At 40.7% G+C, this 23,826-nt stretch overlaps 2 protein-coding genes across 4 annotated transcripts in view; both read right to left on the reverse strand.

Moving 5' to 3' along the window:
* ANKRD46 (ankyrin repeat domain 46) overlaps positions 1–333 on the reverse strand; it is a 19,681-nt gene extending 19,348 nt beyond the window's left edge. The window contains exon 1 of the mRNA XM_014965580.1: positions 278–333. The gene's annotated coding sequence lies outside the window, so the exon portion shown is untranslated. The remainder of the gene's footprint in view (positions 1–277) is intronic.
* Positions 334–672: 339 nt separating this feature from the next.
* The window catches only part of SNX31 (sorting nexin 31), a 31,579-nt gene continuing 8,425 nt past the window's right edge, over positions 673–23,826 (reverse strand). For 2 of the 3 annotated variants that reach the window (XM_014965577.1, XM_014965579.1), the window contains 11 exons: positions 23,230–23,294; positions 15,708–15,818; positions 12,335–12,425; positions 10,641–10,728; positions 8,710–8,779; positions 8,092–8,184; positions 7,253–7,456; positions 6,663–6,758; positions 4,822–4,911; positions 3,773–3,832; positions 673–1,142 (listed from right to left, as the gene is read on the reverse strand). In XM_014965577.1, coding sequence (XP_014821063.1) covers positions 1,047–1,142; positions 3,773–3,832; positions 4,822–4,911; positions 6,663–6,758; positions 7,253–7,456; positions 8,092–8,184; positions 8,710–8,779; positions 10,641–10,728; positions 12,335–12,425; positions 15,708–15,818; positions 23,230–23,294 — 1,064 coding nt within the window. In that variant the 3' untranslated portion in view covers positions 673–1,046. The remainder of the gene's footprint in view (positions 1,143–3,772; positions 3,833–4,821; positions 4,912–6,662; positions 6,759–7,252; positions 7,457–8,091; positions 8,185–8,709; positions 8,780–10,640; positions 10,729–12,334; positions 12,426–15,707; positions 15,819–23,229; positions 23,295–23,826) is intronic. The other variant, XM_014965578.1, reaches the window with a different exon arrangement.

Raw genomic sequence — 23,826 nt, forward strand, 5'->3', positions numbered from 1 at the left:
CCCCGCCGCCGCTCCGGCGAGGGCTGACAGGGCCTCGGGGCGGGCTGTACCGGGCCGCCCCTCACCCCCCGCTCGGTAGGGCCCGGACCCACCACACGCTCCCCTCACACACCGACTGACCGGCACCGCTCCTGCCCCCACGGACAGACGGACACCGCCCCCTCACCCCCCCCTCCCCGCGGACAGACAGGCGGACGGACAACTCCCCCTCCCCCGGCGGGCAGACGGACACCGGAGACGTCCGGACGGACGGACACCGACACCCCCCCAGCGTTACCTGCCACTCGGCGGCGGCTCGGCGCACAGAGGCCGCGCGGGCGGAGGAGGCTGAGGGGCGGCGGAGAGGCCGCGCGCGCCCCCTGGTGGGCGGAGGCCGGCGCCAGGGCCCGAGCGGGGGAAGGACACCCCCCTCCCGCTCCGCTTCCACCGAGGGGGGACCGGCCGGAGCCGGCTCCAACGGGAGGGTGGTTACAGCTTCGCTTTAGCGTCACGACCCTCATTTAGGCACTTTAGTCTTCTTGCAGTAGCAAATAACTTAGTGATGCGGCTAACAGTGTGTCTGCCTTCAGCCAGCAGCATCAGGCACCCGCTCACCCCAGTGGCACCAGTATAAAACCGCTCAATTTCATATATTTTAATACCAGCTTTTGAAGCAGTATCTCAGGAGGTCACTAAGGGCATCACAACAGAGGAAGGACTGGTCCTGGTAAGTGGAACAGTCACCAGAAATACACACCTTTTCCATATCTAGGTGACAGTGATCACACCAATACTCACAGAAACATTTCACATTGATAGGTAAATACTTTTTCCTCTTCTAATATCATAGCACCTTGTCTAATGACAGTTTCATTCTTGGGGAATAAAAACCCCAAAGCATGTAAGATGTCTCCAGCTTCTCAGCACCCCTGCACACTGCTTCACTAGGGCTGTAAGTGCAACAGAGAACGCTGAAGATTCCCCCCTACCTTGTAATTCAAAGTTTAAACAATGGGTTTATTATTTCCAGACAATTCATTTTGAAAGACAGAATCAAAAATAAATTATCACAGGTCCTCTTCTCTTATTTTCTCAAATACACAGTCCTCTTCATTGGGCCTAACCAAAAATCTTTTCCTGGACACAAAACCCAAATGAACTACCTGCAGTGAAACAGATAAACAGTTAAAAGAGTATATTCCTTTCAATAATTATAGATACAAACATAAGCTAGAAAATCTGACATGACACTGTTCAGGTGCAATAGTTGATCTCTTACGTTGGCATTTCAGAAAATTTTTGGGGTTTTTTTTTCCTGCTGGAATAGGACACAAGGACAGTTGTTTCTGCTCTTAAAGTTTATTGCAATGTACTAAGTGTGGTGTAGATTGAGTGGCAGTTCCAAATGTGCTAACACTGATGTCTTTGTGGCCATTATAATGCCAAATAACATACCTACAGGTACTTTAACTGCCTACTAGGCCTCATGAATGAGGTTGACTACTGTTAATCACACGTTCTTAACTTTAACCATAACGCCTGCATAAGTGATACCTTCCAACTCTACTTTTCCTAAAGGCTACCGCAGACTGTCTGAAACTTTCTAGTATCATATCAGCCAGCAGGTACATGCAGGGAAGCTACACCCTTACATTGCACGTATCGTTAGTTTTCTGTTGTATTAGGAAAATGCATGGCACAGATTTTTCTTCTGCCTTTTGCAACATGGTATTTTGATATATATGTAAATGTCCTGAAAACCCCTACTAAAAGTGTCCATCACAACACTATGGCAACCATGCTGCAATAACTAACTATTAAGGCATTAGGAAACTGGAGCCAAATTTTGCATAGATTATCTCTGTAGAAGTTAATTTCATACCTCATTTTTTTCCAAAACTTCTAAAAGACGTAACAGCAAAATTGCCTAGATGCAGGCACACTCTAGAGCACAGCCTCACTATCTGCAAAGTCCACCTATTGCATACTAGTTAAATCATTTTTATCTCAGTTCAAAAGATTGTTCTTGATTTTCCTACTAAATCTTCCTGCTGCACTGGATTGCCTATTCAAACAAGAATTTACAGGCTGTTACACCGATCTGGTAGTATGAGCATACTGCTACCGGATCACAAAGAAAACCAAAGTTGAGTTTTTCTTCTTGTGAGTCAGCAGAAAATATTTGATTTAAGTTTTCAGAGTCTTTGGACAGCAGTCAGTTACACTTCCCACCAACGTGGAGCAAACACTTGCAAGACTCTTGGGGACACTAATGGCAAAATTAAAGGCCCAACTCCAACAATACTTTTTCAAATGAGAATGTGCAAAGATACATTTTCAATACCTTTTTCAACTGCCTTGCAAAGAGAAATAGAGCAATAGGAAAGGGAAATCTGAAGTACCTTAATATTGCAATCATAGTATTTAGAAGTTGGCTAAGCATGGCTTGAGTTTGTCTATTAATTGTCTGTCTAATAATAGTTTGGTGCATGAAGACCTTAATCAGTTTAAACTTGCTGTACAAAAAGAGGCACAGCATGCCATAACACTGTGTAACACAACAGCATACCTTGACTTGCTTTAACAAACAACTCCATTCTAATTACCAGCTCTAATTTTCTGAGTTCACTGAGTTTCATAGTAGCAGCCAGGCACTGCACCAGAAGGCACAGCTGATGAGCTCAATGGTTTTATGTTGCCCTGCCCAAGGCTGCTCTCCTCACAAAAATTCAGAGGGAACATTCAAGAGTCCATCAAGGAGGTATTTTAAAGTATGTTCACATCAAAACAATTGCCTCAAGCCCAGATTGCCACACAACTTACTCCTTGCTACAGTTGTACACAGTGAAGCCACTGAACTGCATCCTTTGACCTTCACCACAGATCTCAGTCTATTCAGAAAGTATTGTCTCCCTTGTTATCATTTGCAAGTTATTTGTGAATATGGACGGCGACACCTAACCTAGGATCTTCTCTTCAGCAGTGACAACTACAGAGCACTTCAAAGAAAGGGGCAAGAAAACCCACCACACAGGTTAATCAATTTGCTTATCGAAGAACAGTTAGTTATCAGTTTTATGCTGTTTCTGAAGATACAGTAATGTTTCTGTATTTTCTAAATTCAGGTCAGATTTTGTTTTTCTCTTTTAGAAATATTTTCCCTTTGGCCAATCACACACTATAATAGAAGTATTTATTTTCATTTGCTTTCATTATTTCCTTTCCATTTATTTATTATCTCATATTCAACAAATGACTTGGAAAAGCAGCACCTTTTAGCCATTTAGCTACTCAGGAACTATTAGCTATGAATAGGGATTCCAGCAAATGAACTTGGAATTACATCTTTTACATGATACGAATATATGTACAGATATGCAACATGTCAAATTTTCCAACTACAGGGAAAATGAATGCATAAACAATCCCAGTGCAGAACCCAAGTACAAGTCTGTAAACTACATCAGCACCTGCTTGTGAATGTACACACTTGGTCTCTGTATATATTCTGGCTTTCTGTAAACTTCAAATGTCTCATTCAGAAACACTTGCAAAAAACAAATGAAGTGAAGCAAGTTGTCATTAAACCCATCAAACTAAAATAAAAATTTTATTCAGCCATGTTTCTTGCCTTCTCTTCCTTTCAAGATTCAACTCCTTTTCCTACCCAAAGAAGTTTCCATTAAATTTATTAGGAACCTCCCTAACCAGAAAAACAGAGGTTGGGCTAAACACCACTAGCAAGACAAACACACTGCATTTACATTTTGGAGACACTTTCTCACTCACTAACCTGCTTTTGCTGGATGCTGGATTTCTTACTATATTTCGTGGATCCAGGCATCTTGATTTCCTAAATAGATTGAAATATTTAAACTTAGAACGAGCTGAAATGCTCCCCCAAATACTCTAACAAAACACAGAGCAAATCAGCATTCAGATAAACCCAGCATAAAGCGTGTAGGAAATGAACTGGCATGTTTACCCTTCTTTCATCATTCTGTTTCAGTCTAAGTCACCTGAGTACTATCAATAGCTTCACACTTATGTAATGAATGCTCATCTTTGTAATTAAAGATTTACTCTACTTCCATTACAAATAAACTTAGTATGAAAGAGATCCAATCTTTTCCAAAATTAAAATTGGTCTTTGCTTATGAATCATTTATAGTTTAAAGCTATGAAAAACACATGCTGTTCTTTGCTCACTGTAATCAGCATGGGTCTAGAAGATCATGTACGTTCCTTTCCTCTTTTCTCTTCAGAAGTTACCAGTTAGTGGACAGAGTCTTTAGATATCACAAGGTTAAACAATGGCATTATTAATACTGGAAGCTACTTTTAAAAATAACAAGTCTTTAAACATATTTTCCTCCTTAAAGGCCCCCACAAAAGATATCAGAAGTATTTCAGCTACAAATTAGATTTGTATTTTATTAACACTTCTATTTAAAACCAAAAAAGTTTCTCAGTGTGAATGTCACAAATCTCAAATTGGCCTAATGTTGCAGCAGATGGAGCAAGGAAGTGAAGTGGTGAAAAAGTGAAAGCCAGAAATGGATACCACAGGATAGTTGCAGAATATATGCAGCAAAAATTAAAGTCAAGGAGAGAGAATGCAAAACAGATTATTAAAACTGTGATGATAAACCACCTTTAACATTCCAAATATTATTTCAGTAAAAATAAGCAAAGATGTACTTTTTTAGTCAATTAATTCTGTACTGAAATGTTGGAACATGCAAGATCCTTTTCCTCAACGGGGCTTCTCTCCACACATTCGAAAGAACAATAGAGTAGCAGGCTTATTTCTTCTAAATACAGATTCAGCTACCAACATACACACATGCTCACCGTTTCTTGGCCCTCTTTGGCTGCCTTCATCATCTGTTCCGTTATCATTTGCTTCAAGCAGCTACTGAGCAAAAAGGCCTAAGGAGGATAAGCCAGAAGAATATTCTGATTTCTTCTATTAAAAGTGTACTTGACTCTTTCAGTCCTCCTCCACCAGAAAATTACAGTCCTTAACTACTGAACAGCTATTACTTCCTTCATGCAATTAATTTTACTCTGTGCTTAACATCCTTACAGTACACCAAACTAGCTGCAGCTACTTAAAACCCAGCCTCAGCACAACTAACCCTCATGGCACTGCTCAGAGTGGAGAATAAGTACTTTGATGACTGGTTTTGTGAGGCAAGTTATTCTCTCTAGGAGTCCATGGCTCCTGCCTTAAATGCTGCCAAATTACACCAAAGGGTAAGTAAGGTTAATCAAATGTGGCACTAGCAGCATCGAAACCACAGCAAATGAAGCAAGCTGGAGTTCGCAGGCACTCAAGCACTGCCAAAAATCCAAGCCCTGGTGGTTACATGAGATGGCTGCAATTGTTTGTAGCCCAGCTCAGAGTCGCATCTTGCACAGCTGATATGAACCAAGCAGTACACATTTATATTGGGTATCCAGCAGAGGCACCTCAGAGAGGAGTGGAGTTGTCCTTAGTTTCTTATGCTGCCCATTCCTTATACTATCATCAAGCACCAAGAGGTGAATCAAAGACAAAATATCCTACAAGATCAGTGATGGAGGGAGGAACCATATCTGACTAAGCTCCCAGTCATCCAGTCTTTCCATTTTCTGCAGCAGACTCTTGGATCAAACCCTTGTTTCTTCCTCACAGCAGCACATTTCTGGGCTCTAGCTCTTCCTCACACTTCTGAGGAAAGTGGGACACTGGTTTTCTAATCAACAGGTCACTACATCAAGCACAACTCTAATGGATTTCACAGGAGAATTAATACTGAAATATTTTTAGGTGTGTTTTTTTTTTTGTTCTGTAACAGCAAAGAAACTAGAAAGCTATTTGTTTATAGCTCATATTCTCATAAAACTTAAGCATGGCAGGAAATTAACACTTACTAAATAGCTGTGTGAACTGCATCATCACCCCAGAATTCAGAAGTCATGTGTGAGAAATTAAGCATTTTGATTTTACATGAAAAATCTTGTCTGCTGTTGGGTGGGTCTCAAAGGCAAGAGAAGCAGTTTACTTAAATAACAGGCTCCATATTTTTTTATAGAAGCTCCGTACCTAAACTGAGACTGGTGCTTTCTTTACTGCAGAGCCGAGATTATTTGCTAGGCAGCATAACCACAGATGGTGACTTGAATTCCTGGATACTTTCTCTTTAAAGGGCTGCCTGAAAATAGTGAGAGGAATGGCACCTTATAAAGTCCTATTTATAAGTAAAAAACCAAAAGTACTTATGATGTCACATATTCACACCCTCCATTAACCTGTGTCAATATGGTATATATTTATATTTGAACAATAGGATTTACTGTGGAAAACGGGAGCCCTTGATCTTAGGTGGGTCTGACCAATTAATGATTTTGGATACTTACTGAGCCCAGAAAATAAATGACAGCTCTCCACACTCCAATGCAGGTTTGCTGCTGAGTGCTAGGCATTTCTTCTCAACAGGAAAAAAATAATAAAAAAAATTTCTTCCCTTTTGCTAAAAACTCAAATGCTTTTCCCCAGATAACTGTCCCTAGGCTAACCTGCTTGAAAGCATAGCTGCTGCACTCTGGTACAGATGGACTAACTGCTTTTGAAGATCCCCTGTGGCTGTAAGACTACATTTTACTCTGATCTTTTCCTCAGAGGACTGACAACTAACCTGTTTTGTGTACAAAATTATCCACTGCCATGTGCCTGAATCATTGTACTCAAATCTGAGCTCCAGAGTGTCTTCTTCACCATCCTTTGCAGCACCCTGGAAAAAAAAAAAAAAATCAACACAAAACCTGTAAAAAAACCCCAACCAATGAAGAGAAGAAACAGCTAAAAACAATATTAAGGTGTTCAGCCTTAAATCAGAATTAGTCAATCAGGTTAATTTTATACAGTATATAAATAAAACACGTGAAGATCTGTATCAGATGGGAGGTAGGAAGGGGGAGTCTTTCCAAGCATAAAGCTCCCACACAAAACTACCTCCAACAGGAAAGGATAGGAGCAGGTAAAGTATGCTATGGAATGCCATGGAAGGGAGAAAACATAGCAGAGTAAGGCTAGATGGTTTATTACTGTAAAGGGAATGTTTACTACCAATGGAGTATGTTTCAGGACATGTTTGGAGGGGAGTCTGGGCAGACATGAGGGATTTAAAACAGACCACCCTCTTCCCCCTAGTCCTGCCCTTCCCTGACAGCCTTAGTTTTCATCAAGAGAAAGTGGATTCAGATACAAAGTCGCTGAAGTACTTACAAGAAAAGTAACCTGCCAGCTTCTTAACCTGTCGATTTTAAAGCTGACCTCTTTGGTTTGTTTAGCAGGCAGTTTTATGTAGCAGTTAATCTCATTCTTGCCAACATAGATGTCAACTGAGCAGCCTTCTTCTGGATAGTCACAAACACAAGGATCAAGCCGTACATATCCATAAAACTGCATTTCTCGAATCAGCTCCAGGAACTGCACCAAAAAGACATAACTAATGCAATTTGCTGTAAAGGCAAGTGACATCTAGCGACTGGAGGGGGGGAGTGGGGAAGTAAGGCTATAACACAAATCTTTCAGATTCCTAATACCCTTTCTCCAGGGAGGACACAGATTCCCCACACTATGTCAACGCTTGATTCAGAGAATAGCACTCACAGTCTAGACTTAGAAACTTGATTTATTTTTTTTCCCCCCACCAAATATAACGAGCTGGGTCTTTTGGATGCTTATCAGATATGATAGGAAGAGGTCAAACTAACCAGTACGGAATACTAAGAACAGCAGTCCCAGCAGTCTGAATTTCCATACGATTTCCTGAACTGGATGCCAAACTTTTGCACCTAAGTTTAGCAAATAGAGAAGACTAGGATTCACAGTCAAAACCTTCTTGCTAGCCCTTGGCATCCAAGTCATTCTGTTGGGATACTTTAAACTGCTGGGCACCTCCTATTCAGTGGCTCAGTATCTGACCAGATGCGAGACCCAGGTCTCTAGCTCAAACCACTCCACAAAACCATGCTCTATTTTTAAAGGCACAGACTCTAGTACCATTTCTTCAAAAAACACTCCTTTGATCTGTTTATATTGTTTTAAAAATACTATTTTACCTTTGCTTTGTTCGCACTTTTTTGTAGAAATTCAAGTTCCTGCATCTGCCCTTCTGTTGGTTTAACCCAATTCCTCTTAACTTCCTGGACTGCCTTAAAAGAATTTGTAAAAATAGCAAAAAAGTCAGCAAAAATGTATTTCCTTTCACACACAAACATTCAGAAACACACATATAGAAAGCTTTTTTTTTTCCCCTAAACAAGGCTTTTGATTTTGGCACAAGTTCACTCTCCACTGTTCTTTCCTCCTGAAGTAGCTCCTCAAAGCTACTACAACTCAACACACCTATAGTTCAGAAATCAAATCCATATCATATCATGGCAGAGCACCTACATATAAAGACAGAGACAAACACACACTTGAAAATGGAGTGGACAGATACCTAAATGTGCCCTTTTTGTGCAATATTTTTCCCATGCACAAAATATAGATGAATTACAATATCTACTACATGAGCTTGAAGGAAAAAAAAAGAGAACGTGATCAACAACAGCACTTAGAAAAGCACAACAAAGCAGTGTTAAAGAGAAATCATTTAACAAACACTTGAAGAATTTGTAGATTAAATTAATGTGGGTAAGTTAACTTTTAAAATTCTAAAGACCCTTCAGTTTTACCTGCATATATAGCAAATCCAGTGAGGCTCTACAATCCATCAGCAGTGTGTCAAGAGAAGGATCCATATACCTTTTCCATGCCAAGGGAGAAAAGTAATAAGATATGAACATATGCTTCTAAATATGGCATTTTGATTTTTCAGCTAAATATGATGTGAGCACAACCCAGAAAGATCCCATTACTTACCAGATTAAAACAAAACATACAACAACAAAAAAACAGTTGTGCCCTCCAAGTGTGTACTATACTCATTCTTTATACAGAATGGAAATAAACCAGTCAGGTTATCCAATCTCTCCACTTTGATTTTCGTGGTACCAAAGATAACAAATACAATTTAGAACTAAAACTTTCCTTCTCCTTTTTCCTTGAAGAACTTGAGAGTCTTACCACCTTTTATGCAGACAAACCTCAAGAGCAGCCACTGCCATGCTGCAGTGCTGACATACAAGAACTAGTAGCGTACCAGCTACTGCGGAACTGCTGCAGGGTCAGACCAGTACAGCAAAGCAAGTTAACTATTCGGTTTTCTAAGTGTCACATTGCAACAACTAGCTTGAGCCATTTTATTTAAAAGCAGCTTGGGTAAGACCACATGACAGTAGAGAGCAGCACAGGCTCCATAGCTGGTACAACTGTACTTCTCACATTGCACAGGCAATATTCTCCCTGAAGCACAGGAACAACCCCAGGACTGCTGTTTCCTACCTCAGAGCTTCAAAGCAGGGCTAGATGGAGAAGCTATCTGCTCAGACGCCACTCTGTCATGGCTTAGAACCACACATTGCTTTCATTAGGCTGATAGGTTCTCCAGTTTATAAGGGCACACATAGGAAAACAGAGAAAGCTTTGTAAAGGCCAAGGTCTAGTCCAGTAGATTTAAACCAGACAAGTTACAAGCATCAAACAACAGGTTTCTGTGTAGATTCAAGCCAAGCAACCTTGCCTGCTGCCACCAAAGCGCACCGTCTGTTCTTCTGCTAGTGCTCCCAACCACAGTCCTTGCTCCAGCATTCATCTAATGCAGCCAGTGCTACTCACTAAGCATGCAAAACTTTATTCCCTTTTTTCTTTTTCATGGTAGGGAGAAGCAGACCAGACCACAAGCACAGCAGTGAGCCACTGGACTGGCTCAGCTATACTGCCTGACTGCATCCTCAGGGTGCTGTGTGACAAGCAGGACTTGGGCACCAGACTCCCTGTCCCCAGCGTTTATCTTCACCCACAAGGCAGCATAACTGTTTGCCGCTCACCAAACAAGACTGGGGGACTGACCCAGGCCAAAAATAAGCCAGCAAAACCAAATTAAAAAAAAAAAAGTAAACAGCCAGCAACTTATTTTTAGGCCAGGCTAGCTCACCAGGCCAGTTCACCATGTCTGCCCACAGTTCTACCACCACAACTGAGGAGGAGCCCAAGGTGCAAGCAAATGAAAGGGGAAAAGTGCTTAAGCCAGGCCACTTACCAAAAGAAATGCTCAAGCTACAGGTATTTTGTCTAAAGTGCTCATTTCTATGTAGTAAAACACAAGAAAGAATTCATTTCTGCCCAGAGTTGCAGCCTGCAACTCAGAACTCAAAGTTCTGTTCTATATTGTTTACAGGTATATTCCTATTTGTGGTCACTGCACTATGCAGGCATAAAGACTAGGAGGTAAGCAGCCACAAAGCACCTCTCTATAGATTCTGAAAGAGAAAAGGAATAAATAGCTAGCTGCAGTAAAGGACACTTCAGGGATACTACAGTGATAAAATTTAAAACACACAGGGTCACAGAAACCAGTAAATTCCAAAAACAAATTGGCCTCAGAGAAAAGCAGTCGAGCTGCTGGGGCTTGAAGGTGTTGTAACTAAGCTATTCAAGGGATTTCTTTCTCTGTTCATAGCAGTTGTCATGCATCTTGCTAGTTTCTCTTAAGCTTCTTGCTCACCACTTTCTGATCCCAAGCTTACAGCGCAACTCTTTCATGCTCTGAAGACTCACATAAGGAAGTTCAAAGTCTGCCACTTTTTTCACCACTGTTGGAAGAAGAAAAACCAGAGAGACATTTGGTGAAATCCAGTGAAACAGCCCAGCTACTTTCATGTATCAATTAGTGCTGGCTAGCAATGTGCTTTAGAGAAAAAAAAAAGAACTTAAATATAAATTCTGGGGTAAAGTAAGGTGACAGGTTAGTTACCTTCCTCACTGCAACTCTAAATTTACATAGGTCTATTACTTAGAGAGTATCCCTGCTCCCTTAGACTATGCTCTAATAGAATATCCGTCTCTCAAAACACAGATAAGCAGGAGAGATGTTTCTGCATTTAAAGGACATGTGGCTGCAAGCTTCCAGGACTGGTGCTTTTCTTGATGAGAACACCAGACAAGAACACTGTAACTAATGTACAGCAAGAAAAGCACATCACACTTCAGAGGTCGCTGCTTTCCTGTGCACTTCTTAAAAACTGTATATTTAAAGGCCCAAACCTGTAAACATTTCTTTCTAAGCCAATACTGCAATTCAGCAGAGCACTTAAACGTGATTTTAAGCATGTGAGCTTCTAAACATGGCGGGGTTTGGTGGTTGGTTTTTTTTGGTTTTTTGAATTTTTTTTGGCAGTGGACTGTGGGTTACATTTGGACTTGATGTATTTGTGAGGAATATCAAAGATGCATAGAAATGTAACCAATTGAAAAACTTCTCCTAATTCTAATTATCTAATTCTACCACACTACAAGGCAAAAATAAATCCATCTGCAACTGCAGTAGAAAAGTATAATGTATTTCTATCCAGATACATTTGCAGCATAATAACAGGCTATGTACTCAGAGATACCTTTCACAATGAGAGAGAAGAGGGCAGGGGAGCAATAAATAAAATAGAGACAGTAAAGTTCCTATCCAATGAGTAAGCTCAACTTTACTACAGGACCTTCATCTTGAAAAGCTTCAGAAGAGCATTAACATCTTTATGCCAATGAGAAAACTGAAAAAAGCTAGATGACTTGTCAAGGCCACACAGAGAGGCTGCAATATCCTCATCCACACACCCACCCACATGGAAAACAGGACATCAGCAGACCCATGATGGCATAAAAGCCCCTTCACGTTTTATGACCATAAAGAGACTTACAGCACTGATTTACAGCTTGCTCAGTACCACTGTAGTTAAACTTAAGCTTCTATCAGTTAGGAAAGGAAACATGTCATGATATAAAGGAAAGTAAGCCAGACTTTGTTTATAAATATAACAAAAGAGTTTCCTGTCCCATTGTTAAACTCAGCATGTGACGTGTAAATTAAGAACTGTTTTATGTAGGTACGGCCATCTGACATAATGCCTACCCAGAAGATACACCCAATAATTCCCATGTGATGAAGTTGCTGCACTGAAGTTGTAAACTGAAAGGGACGTAATATTCATCTGCAAAAGTCTGACCCCTGCACCACGCTACCTATTGCCATGCTTTGTTCCCCACCACCACTCTTTGCAAGCCATGTGGAGAGAGGGCCTGAGGGGGTTTCAGACAGGGTGGGTCTTTCAGCACAAGCAGGCTTGTGCAAGCTCTGTTCAGACTCCAGCCTCAGTCACTGCAGTCAACAACAACAACAATATAATCCAAGGGAGGGATAAATCTTACCAGAGAGTGCTCCATCATCGCGATCTTGAAAGAAAAATAAGCTAAAATATTTCATTAATTCTCTTGGTAGCCCCATCTTGCATGATGTAACCTTTAAAAAACAGAAGGTCAGAAGCTTAGCTATCCATTAGCATGATTAAGGAAGAAATGTTCAGTTCCTATTAATGCATCTTAATTGTTTTTAAAATTTCCCTTATGTCCATTTAAAAGCAAATATAACCATTCCCATATTGCAGCATTTGAGTGTGTGAGGAGTTTCATAAGTTTCAAAGGAACATAAAAATGCAATAAAATAGAAAATGTTTACTACTCTGCCATGCATTTAAGTATCCTCTAACACAAGGCATCTGCCATGTTATTGCAGATCTTTACTCCTCAAATCCTGTTGTAGTGAGCACTGTGTGTTTTGAGCTAACATTGCTCATGAGCATCACAAATATGTATTTTTACAGGATTTTTGTGTTTTCCAAGCTGATAGAGTCCTCTTGTTTTTCTATGAAATACCTGGAAGTCCTGCCCCTTTACTGAAAGTGGTAGCCTTAGTTGTAGGGTTCTATAATTCTGTGTGAAGGCTTCTGACGAGCAGATTAGAGGTCTGTTGAGCTTTCATTATTGACAATGCATAAGGAAGGAAAAAATCCTATCCAGCTTGGTATTTGGATTGTTTTTAGCTTGCTGTGGCCCCTCTACATCTATTGTGAAAGAGGGCAGAAGTAGCACCGGCAGAACATGCAGAAGTTATTTGCAGGGTCAGCTACAAAATGGGATAGTGGGGACAGAAAAATCAGGCAGAGGTAAGCACAGAAACCACTGAACCTGATTGGGGTGATTGTCTTGTTCTGTTTTAGGTCCTGAAAAATCAAAGCATAAATTAAAGCAGTCATAACCTAAAGGAGCATGGTGCCATCAGAGCATTCCTGAATTTTGCAGTGACAATCTCCTGACTTTGCTCAGGGAAGTGGTGTGGCAACTGTAAAAAAACTCCACCCCTGAGAACACTCCTGGCATAGCTCCTCTGACAGATTGTGCAACCTGATAGAGGAGTCATGCTTTGGTCAGAGAAGCTGGACTTTCTTTGTCTGAGCAAAAGGTGGAAGTACCGGTTTTCAGTCTTCTTCCAAAGTGTGCCAATCCCAAAACACCTCCAGCTCTGTGTCACAGTGACAGTATTGTAAATTCATGCATCAACACAGTTCAGAAGGTTTTTCTCCAGCTGTATCAGCTGGTTTAAAAAGCAGACATGATTTTGTGCACAGAAAAAAAAATATAAATAGACATCACGCTAAAAATAGGTTGGGAAGAATTGTTCCAGTTTAAAAATTAAAGAACACATTTGTGAAATTTTCCTTATACTTGTTAGTATCAGGGCTGTTACCGGAGAGGGCAGCAGAGCATAAAAATCACTTGCCTTACACTCAGTTCAGACACCAGGTATAATGGGAAGAGAGTTTTAGAAGTCCAAATGCAAAACAAAAGTGAATATGAGCAGCACCATCTTTCATTCTGTCTGCCTCTGTGCTAAGAAGTCCCCAGAAATTACTTTTAAAAATCAGCCACAGTGCTTCAATTCGTTATCCCTTAGTAGCATAGTACTAAGTATATGAATGGCATTCCCAGGAATGACAAACACAGATCTCTGATTCAGTAAGATTTTGACTTTTTTTCTTGGATCAAAGCACATGCTGGTATATGCTGCCCAAGCACCAGGATGTCAGGTTACAAAATCTACCTCCACTGCAAAAGAACAGTGAATGCAGCAGCACATTTACAATCACAAAAGCTAAATAATTCCTAAAAGTCCTATCTCATCTTTAAGACCAGAAGAGAAAAAATGGTGCCTGCAACATTTCAAATGTTGTTTCTTTAAAGTGCCACATAAACATTAAACATCTACAAATGCAATATACAAAGCATCATACAACACCACTGTCTGGCTTGGAAATTACCTTAGCCCACTGCAAAACTAATAGGTTTATCAAGACCAAATTATTAGTATTTTTTGGAAGTATATTAACAAATCCTTTCCCTACTCAAGGTCCCCGTGCAAGTCTCCTGTCTAAAAATGTCTCCTTACTTCTTCCATCCTATTGGACCTACTTACCTTCCTACAAATCAAAATTCCTATCTACCTGCCATCCCCAACACTTATTGCCTTCAGCATCTCCCACCCCACAAGTCTCCTGTTGCAGGGTCTAAGGCCAACTCCGACACTTACCTTTCCCTGGAAGAACCGGTCCTGGCATTGCCTCAGGTGGTGCAAACCCCATGGGAGAACAAAGCCGGCAAGGAGTTACCCTGCGTTATCCAGCTCATGGTAACTCTGCACAGACACTGTGTGTTCTGCAGCCAGACTAACATCAGCTTGATGGAGGACAGTGAATACGTGTTCGGCTCACTTGTACCCATGGCCAGCTGAGAACCACCTCAACAAACTTGAATCACAAAGGCACAACAGAAAAACAGTACCCAATTTTCTGCTTTAGAAAAGGAAATTTCAGATTCCCATGGCAAAGGAGAGTACCCATCTGGCAGGTGTGTGTGTTGTTATTGCTGTTAAGATTAGGAAAAAGGGGCAACTGAGGAAGAGGCTTCAGCCTTGCTCGCACACACGCGTGCAAATACACAGAACTACTGCTGCTTCTCCTCTCCTGGCTTGAGGAGGTAACCCCAGCTGAAAGTTTCAAACACGAGCCAGCCAGTTGTGTCAACAACATTTGGTTGCTAGTGGTTTCAAAGCGTAACTGGCAATTGTTTACTGTATGTATTACAACAGCTGTTACGGACATCCCAGAGCCAGGGTGCTACAACTGTGCCAATACTGCAAAGGAAGTCCCACAGTTTCACAGCAAACACAAAGGGACACAAAACAAGTAAAGGAGAAGCACAAAGAAAAACAAGACGTATCAGTCTAACACTAAGTTTTAACACTAAGTGTACCAGCTAAGACATAAGCCAAGACTAGGCTATCATTTCTGACTATAGTGTTCAAGTATTTGCACCCAACACTATTCTAAACCAAAGCAGGAGATTATTTAAGAATGCATCCCCATAAGAAATAGTATAGATTTTCCAGTTCTATTATAAATTAAGGAAGCCTGAACTTGACAACCAAATCCCATAGAAACAGAGGGTGTGTAACATTAGAGGAGATAAATTACAGAGAAATGTAAGAACCTAAAAAAGCTCATCTGCAAAACCAGCAATGCCTTCCAACCCCCTCACCCCTGGTACAATAAACCCCTCAAAAAACAAAATAAGTTATTCTTATATGTCTTCAAACAGGGAGTTTTATCCTTTTCTGACTGAAGTTTTCTTAGTTTATGCCTGCTTCTCACAGGTGAAAAATTTCAACACAACTCTATAAGCCCATTACCTCTAATATTCTTTCTGCAGTGTCCGATGTCTGGATATCAAGTCTAATATTGCTGCCATCAGGGAGGTAAACATCCAAACAGGCTCTCTGGGTCTGGATCTTAAATGTATCCTGTTAGGCAGAAATAAAACACTATTTTATTGCTTTCCATATTGCCAGAGCCCTTCCAAAGATGCTGATGCTCCATTTGCCTATTTACTGCAGTAAGATAAACAACTGAGATTGCTGTTTACTAAACAGTAAGCTACAAAAAAAAATTACTGTTAAAGCTTGCAGATGACAAAAAACCCATATGCAGAACAGCAAGTGGGAAGATACTGCAGAATTAGAGGAGGGTCACTTCAGTGTTAAGCTGAGCAGAGGTTACCTAGTGTCTCAGTGCCTGTAGGAACACCACACTCACTATCCTAGCAAGTAGAAACTCCAAAAAGAGGAGGTGGGTAAACAGCTACATGTGAATATTCAAAGCCACAATCTTGCCAAAAGGACAAAAAAAAAAAATATGCATCCCTGTACCTATAAATAGGAAAATCTTCAGTAAGAATAAGGAGGTTATGGTATCTCAGTATACTGGAGTCACCATGACTGGAACACTGTGCAGTGCCAGCGCCCAAGGTTCAAAACCACCGCAAATGGAGGGGGGATGTAAAGAAGAAACCTGAAAGCATTTAGGTCACGAGAAAACAGGCTTCTTGGTTAAGTGACCTCAGAGAGCTGCCTTATGTCTAGACATAATAAAGGGGTGATTTGCAATCTGGTAAACTAGAGTACAGAAGCCAGATCCGCTGGCTGTCAGCTGATGATAGATGTGGTCAGACTAGAAGTAAAGCACATGTTTCTAACTGTGAGGTACCCCATGGGAATGGGGTATTCTCCACTGGTTTTAAATCAAGACTTCATATTTCCCTAGAAGACTTTCCCAAGCTCAAACTTAGGAAGCCCCATACCTTGCTATGCATGAGAAGTCAGTTACTTGTTTCAAGAGGATGGATGCTAGTTTGAGAACTCTTAGAGACTCATCTGGATGAGGTGGCAACTCATCACTGCAGCTCCTCTTCCCGTTGGGTGCCCTGTATCATGGGACAGCAGTGGTCCTTCCGACATTTTTATTAATTAAGAAGAGGTTCTTCCCTTGAGAATCACAGTGGAGGGAAATGCTGTAATTGTACATACTAGATGCAACATTAAATTTTAATTTCTTGTATCCACCTTTGCTAGACTGTTGGAAGATATGAGAGATTGCCTGGGAGCCCTTAGTTTTCAAATAGCCTCAGATCTTGCTTCAGTGTCTTTGTGGTACCTGTATATAGCAGCATCTCCTGACCCCTGCGATGTCAGCACAAGCAGGGTGGCAGGGCTGACATTTATGCTGTGTGCTCCATTACAGTCCTTTGGGTACCCTGGAGAACATGCTAGGATGCATGACTCCAATTAACTAACTCAGCTCAGATTAGTAACTTTTTTGGGTCAGAAGGACCACGTATTCTAGTAAATCTGGCTTGCTTAAGTTATTTCAAGGTAAGATCAAATGCAAACAAAAAGTGTTTTCTTCCACAATATCTAAAAATAAGAACATGTCAAAAGTTTATAGAATGATGCAGGGACAAAAGGTCTTGAGGAAAACCAAACCAAAACAATCTTTCTTAAACAGACTTTCTACAGATTTTCCTAACACCCAGTATTTCACCTAGCTGCATGACTAGACATCTGTTTGCATGTATTAAAAAAAAAAAACCACCAAAAAACAAGTGAACCTCTTCTCAAGGCATTAGCCAATGCCCTATCCAAAGTCCTTTTGGGGACCCACACATTTAATCTTTATCCCCAAACAAATTTCCTTCTTATCCAGGAAACAGGTCTTAATTAAAATAAGCCTTACTTTGCCTTTGTGGAGATACTAAAGCCCCTCTCTCTCTTACATCAAGGATCATCTGTGCTTACCTGAGTACTTTACTACTGTCCTCCAACAAGGAGCAGACACTTCCTTACAAATGCCTTTGGCGCACACATTTTGGTATGAAATGTTTCACATGTGATAAAAACATTATGAAACATGGAACAAACATGGGATGCAAACATCAGAATGAGATAAAGACATGTAACTCTTGATGAAGAGCAAGCAGGTCACTATACAGCCAGGGCTCAGCAGTGCTGGGCAATGAAGGCAAGTGCAAAGGCTCACACGCTGCAGTAAGTGCTTCCGGGTGTGGGCTGCTCATGCTGAAGCTCCCACAGGGAAAGGACACGGAGGGCTTCATGCATCTACTTCTGCCAGATCCTCACTGCTGCTCCTGCAGCTTTCACAGCCTAAGTACAGAGCACCTTGTCCACTGGGGTAACCCAGGGTCAAAGACACAAAGATCACTTTACCCTTCCTTCCACTCAAATGGAGTCCCACCTCGCAGCACCCTACCCTACTTCCCACCTCACTACTTGGCCACTGTGAGGGGCAGAAGAGAAGCATGACCCAAACTTTCAGCTACTTCCAAGCAGTTTGCATTCTCCAAGAACACCATCAACATATTAGTAGGCAGATTAATTTGAGGATCTACAAGAAAGGCTGTGTTAGAGAAAAATTCTCAGTCCCATCTAGAATGGTCACATGTAATATCATGGTTTAATACTTAAACTAGTGGTTTTTACAGTCGTCTTTTTAAAACTGCTTTAGTTTCCTCTTGACTCTACTGAATTACAGACACAGCTTCATTTCATGGTCTTGGGGACAAATTCCCTACTTTCTTATCTCCAGCTTTTGACTACTTTCTTTTAATATGACTATGACACAGCAAACCAAAATAATTATCTTAAACTGTTGGGGTTGGGGATTCCCCCCCCTTTATCACATGCTTTTACCCCAGAAGGCAGAACTGTCCATGCCAGAAACGCCACACATTGTTCAGTGTTATAAATATTTGTGGTTAGCCTCTTATCAGCAAAGTATTGTTGAAACAAAAAAAAAATTACTTACATAAAAACAAAAGGAGGAAACAGTGCAGTCTAAGGCAGGAGAAGACAGTGTTAAGTGAAGAAATACAAATACAGACATGTCCCTAAAACAACAGAAGAGAATCCAGCATAAGTTTAATACAAATATGAAGGGAAGGTCATTTATCAGTGTTAGTGATAATCCTTGCAGTGAGAACACATGGCAATCCCAATCACTTCCAAAATGGACAGAAAAACACTTTTGAAAGAAATTTGCAGTAGTGAGTCAGAAAAGTTCAGATGTCCTCCCAAGCTGCTTTTTTAGTATTGGAAAAAGCAGTAAAGTCATTGTCTCATCTACTCAAAACAGGCACCAACATCAAAAGAACTCTGTATTTTGGCTACAGTACATACTCAGTAGTACTTTTTAGGTTTCCTACACTTTTGCTCCTGAAATTCAGGGAACATGCCATGTAACCAGAATTGGACACTTTCTTGTACCCCTTAATACTGCTTATTTGAATCTCCCCATAACACTGTCCCTATTACCTATGGTAAAATCTCCTGAAACATCAAGAACTGCTACCTACTCACCACTTGCCTGCCCCAGTAGCTTGAAGCACAACTCAGTCATTAATAGAAGAATACAGAAAAATACAGAGCTGATAAGGGACTCTTGTTTTAGTTTTGATGAAAAGAAAAGTTTTGCAACAACAACAAAAAAAACAACAAAAGAAAAAACACAAACCCCAAAAAACCCCCAAACAACCAACCAGCCCAGAAAAGGATACCTCTTTTTTTCCTGTGGGGGACCTATATAATAGATATCTAGATATTTATTCCCTCCCATCCCCCCATCTCAGTTTTCCATTAGAAAGCTTAAGTTATTTCGTTTTAACACAAGTCAACACCAATCTGAACCCTCAGCAAAGCTCTCAATGGATTTGTTGCTCAGCTGAGAAGCGTGCACCATGAAAGGGAAAAAACGGGCAAGAATGGAGGCCCTTATTACAACATATTGACAAGAACAGCAGGTCAGTTCTTCAGAACTTTCTATGCCAGAAACCTTCCCCCTGGCCAGCACACAATAAAAATAGAAGTTAATAAATAAGAAACTCAACCTGGTTTGATATGAAAGAAACAACTTTTTTAGAGCCGTGCTGAAATCACAGATACTCAGCCTGACTTCTGTTTGTCTACGTACACATCCAACCACATTTGTGAGTTACTGCAAGTGAGCAGAGAGGAATGTTACAAACATGCATTCCTCCATTGCTGCACAAATGATAAGTGCGTTGCAAGGGCACAGGGAAGGGGAGGCTGCACGGTCAGAGGCAGGGGCTCTACCCAAGAAAATGCAGCCTGTAATCAGACATGCTTTGATTCTTGGTAACATCTGCAGGTTTCTGGGTTATGTTTTACCTACATTTTCAACAGCATACACACCCCAGCTCTCATGCTATTCAATCCTTGGTCTCGCGCTTTGCTCCTCAGGACGAAAACTGCCTCACAGTGGAGTCTTTTGATGAAGGACCACATAAGAACACTGCTTTTTGCCTCTTACCAAGTGCTGGTTGGCTCCGTTTGCTCACGTACACAGAAGCTTTTCAACAGTCCTTTCACCAACACCTGAGTCCTTTTGCTCATACTAAAGGCTGCTGTTCACCAGCAATGCAGACCAGAAAAGGATATAGCTGGTTGGTGTGATGCTGAGCGCAGGTACAGATGAGGCATGTTCAATACTGTCAGGCAGTTGCAGTAAAGCCACGGTCCTCACACAGCACTCCTGCTCCAGGGACTGCTAGTCTCAGCACACCCTTCACAACCCCATTCAGAAGCAAAACACTGGACAAGGACCATAAATGTCTTAAGTTCAGGGTGATTTTTCCTTTGCATCTTCTATTTTAGTCAGTGACATATACAAACATCTTCAGCTATAAGCTTAAATACGGCTGGTTTTAAGACAAGCCAAAAAAATGAAGCAAGCACTAGCAGGCTGCCTGAGATCGGGTCTATTCTCTCTCAATGAAAGATATAAGTGAAGGTGAAAAAAAGTCAGCAGTAGAATTTTTAAGAAAAAACCTAGCTTAACAATTTCACTCACCTCTGGTTTCTTATCTTCTCATTTTATTGAAACCTAAGGTTTCTATTACAAAAGCTACATGGGTTTTACCTGCAGACAGATCTGTGGTCACTAAACAGCCGTGGCAGCAAGAAAAGTGTGTGACTCTTCCCTCTGCCATTTCTCCCGTGCTTGCTGGCAGGTTGCTTGTACAGCTGTGCACTAACTCCTTTCAGGTAGCCAAGACTGACTAATCAAAGCCAGTTCACACCACTGACAGAAAAGGAGCATGCTATTTCATCATTTTAATGTTTTTATTCTTGAATCATTCATTAGTCATCCCTTTTGCAACATACCATAAACAAGAGTAAGTTTGGAGGAATGCCTGGTTTTAACACTAAGTAGCAGTAACACCGAAACCCTGTGTTTTCACTCCTAAGCAACACGTAAGATGCAAAGTTCCGCCTACGCATCTTCAACAACAGAGAAGGAAAGAACAGTACAGAGGTGCTTTAAACATGAACTTTACCCCACTTTTTTCAGTGCTGTTACAGAACTCTTATCACTCTGCCATAAAACATCTCACAAGTCACAGTGTACTAATAAATAGTGGAACATGCACAAAGCCAGTTTGTTGAGCGAGATTCTTTAATAGCCAACTTAATTGGTGTAACTGGCAGCTGAATGAAGGCACTGTGCATGGCTAATGACAGCGGATGCACTCTTGTCTTTCATAAAGTTATTTGATCTCTTAGAAGTTTTTTCTTTATCATAATGAAAGAATACATAAAGCACTACTGCTGTCTGTATTATGAAGCAGTAATTTATGTAAGCACAATCATTATAAGTTGAAACTGTAAACAAGAAGAGCTGGAGAACTACTGTCTTCACCAAGCAGGAAGCCTAAACATCATGTATGAAAATCCTTGTATCGTTGTATTGTGGAACAGAAATTTGGGTTAATTTTACATCTTGAGAATGTACTAACCTTGCACTAACACTTAAGGTATAATTCAATGTCTACCTTGAACTCCTCAAAATAACTGACTGCTTTCAGCAGCACAGTCATCACATGCCTTAATAAGCACACACATGTATGTACATAACCCATAAATCAAGTGAGTATTACACAGGTACTTATCAAGTCACCCCTCCTCACCAAAAGGGCTTGCAGTCAAGAAAAAGCTAAACTATACGACATCATTTCTGATGGAATGTTAAGAGAAATCAACAATAGTGACATGCCAAAAGACATCTTTAAACACTGCAAACATGCATTTTGAGGAGTTATTTCCTGCCAGAACTTTGTCAAAAAGAGTCAGTTGGCAGTGTTTGAGGGCACATTGCAGGCATTCCTGATGGATTTAACTTTCTTTAGCAGACCTGATATCAGCCTCATCAAGACTAATTAAGTCTCAGCAGTAATTGCTGAGAGTTATTTGTAGGGCTAGAACAGGCATTGGATCAGAACTGAAGAGAAACTGCTTCTCACAAAAGAAATCCCTAATCAGAAAGGGGGTTTTCATTCACTGTCTTGAGCACTCCAGTAGGTCTGATTTAAGAGACTGTAAATAAACTGTATCTTTTTATTCACAAAATATATAGGAAAAAAAACTTTCTAAAATTTGTAAGGAATACTTCTTCACACCATTTTCTATAGCCTTTCTGAACTACCCTTACCTACCTTAATTACACATAACAAGTGAAGAGCTCTCAAGTCACAAAACTCTTACTTGGTTCTTCAAAACATCCCCTCTCTCCAAAACAACCCACTGCAAATGAGGTTACAGCACCATCAGTAGCATGTGAAGCACTTCCCAGAAAACTAAAGCAGCATCCTCTCCCTGAAAATACTGTTGGAGTCATACTGCACCCACCTGCTCCAAAACACTACTACCCTCCTAAGAACCACAGCAGCAGGAGAGGAGGAAAGGGAAGACAAGGGACTCATGACACCTTGCAGTAGTCAGTCAGGCTCCAAGCCTGCCAACGAATGATTATACATGTCATAGACCACATTAAAATGTATTTCAAAAGTCATCTAGGTTGCAACAACCCAAATACACACCCAATTCCACCCATCACTACAGTTGCAAGATAAGAGAACATGACATTTTCACAGCAGTCATCAATACACTTATCTGTCCAAAGCACTGACACTACCAAAAAGCATTTACAGTTGCAAAATCCAAGAGTGTGTGTAATCCTTCTATTGAACTTTCACAAAGACTCTTCTGGGAACTGTTTAGTGGCAAAAGATTTGTCAGATATGCCATGGGATATAAAAACAAAGCAAATAGTTCTTTCCATGTGAGAAGCAAGTTCATACATGGACAAAACAAAAGCAATACCATTATTATTGCCACCCAGGCTTCACAGAGAGCACTCTCATTGGAACTCGCTGCTTTACAGGACAGACGTAAATGAGAACACAAGGGAAGGAAGATAGCAAAGGAAGCCTTGAACTCAGGAGGTAGGATAATATTTCTACTCTTTCATATAACAAACTATTTGGCTGAAAAATTCAAAACTTACCTGCTGTAGCTTTCGGAAAAAACCTATGAAGACATCACTATTGGTAATATTTGGATCCAAAGTAACTGAAAAACAAGAGGAAAATGGGGAAGGAGGAAACCAAACTTAGCCAAAAGATTAAAAACATGGCTAGTGTCTAAAAACAAGATGCATACATCATGACTGTTGGTTAAATGGTCAGTGCTACTTCACTCGTCCTTTGGTTTCTGCCCAGCTACCTTTACTAGCCTGGGAAATCACTGAAGCCACAAACAGTGCAAAACACATGTAGTGTTGCTATTCTCCTAAAGCAAGGTTCTTGGCCACATAAGTCCATAGTCACTCATGGCTAGTAACTCCAAAAAGAACTATTGAATACTCAAGTGAGAAAGATAAAATAATCACTAAGATTTTACAGACTTATCTTGAGTTTCTCTTTTATAAGTCTTGGCATAAAGTATCTGAAGCCAGAGGCTACAAAACTTCTTTAAGCTCATCTCTGCACACACCCTTCTTTATAGGTAGTTGAAATGGTTGTAGGTTTTTTTTGTTGTTGTTTTGTTTGCTTATTTGGTGTGTTTGTTTTGTTTGTTTGTTTTTTTTTAATTTCTTGGCTGA

Source organism: Calidris pugnax, unplaced genomic scaffold (genome assembly GCF_001431845.1).
Source record: "Calidris pugnax isolate Ruff unplaced genomic scaffold, ASM143184v1 scaffold41, whole genome shotgun sequence".
Taxonomy (NCBI): domain Eukaryota; kingdom Metazoa; phylum Chordata; class Aves; order Charadriiformes; family Scolopacidae; genus Calidris; species Calidris pugnax.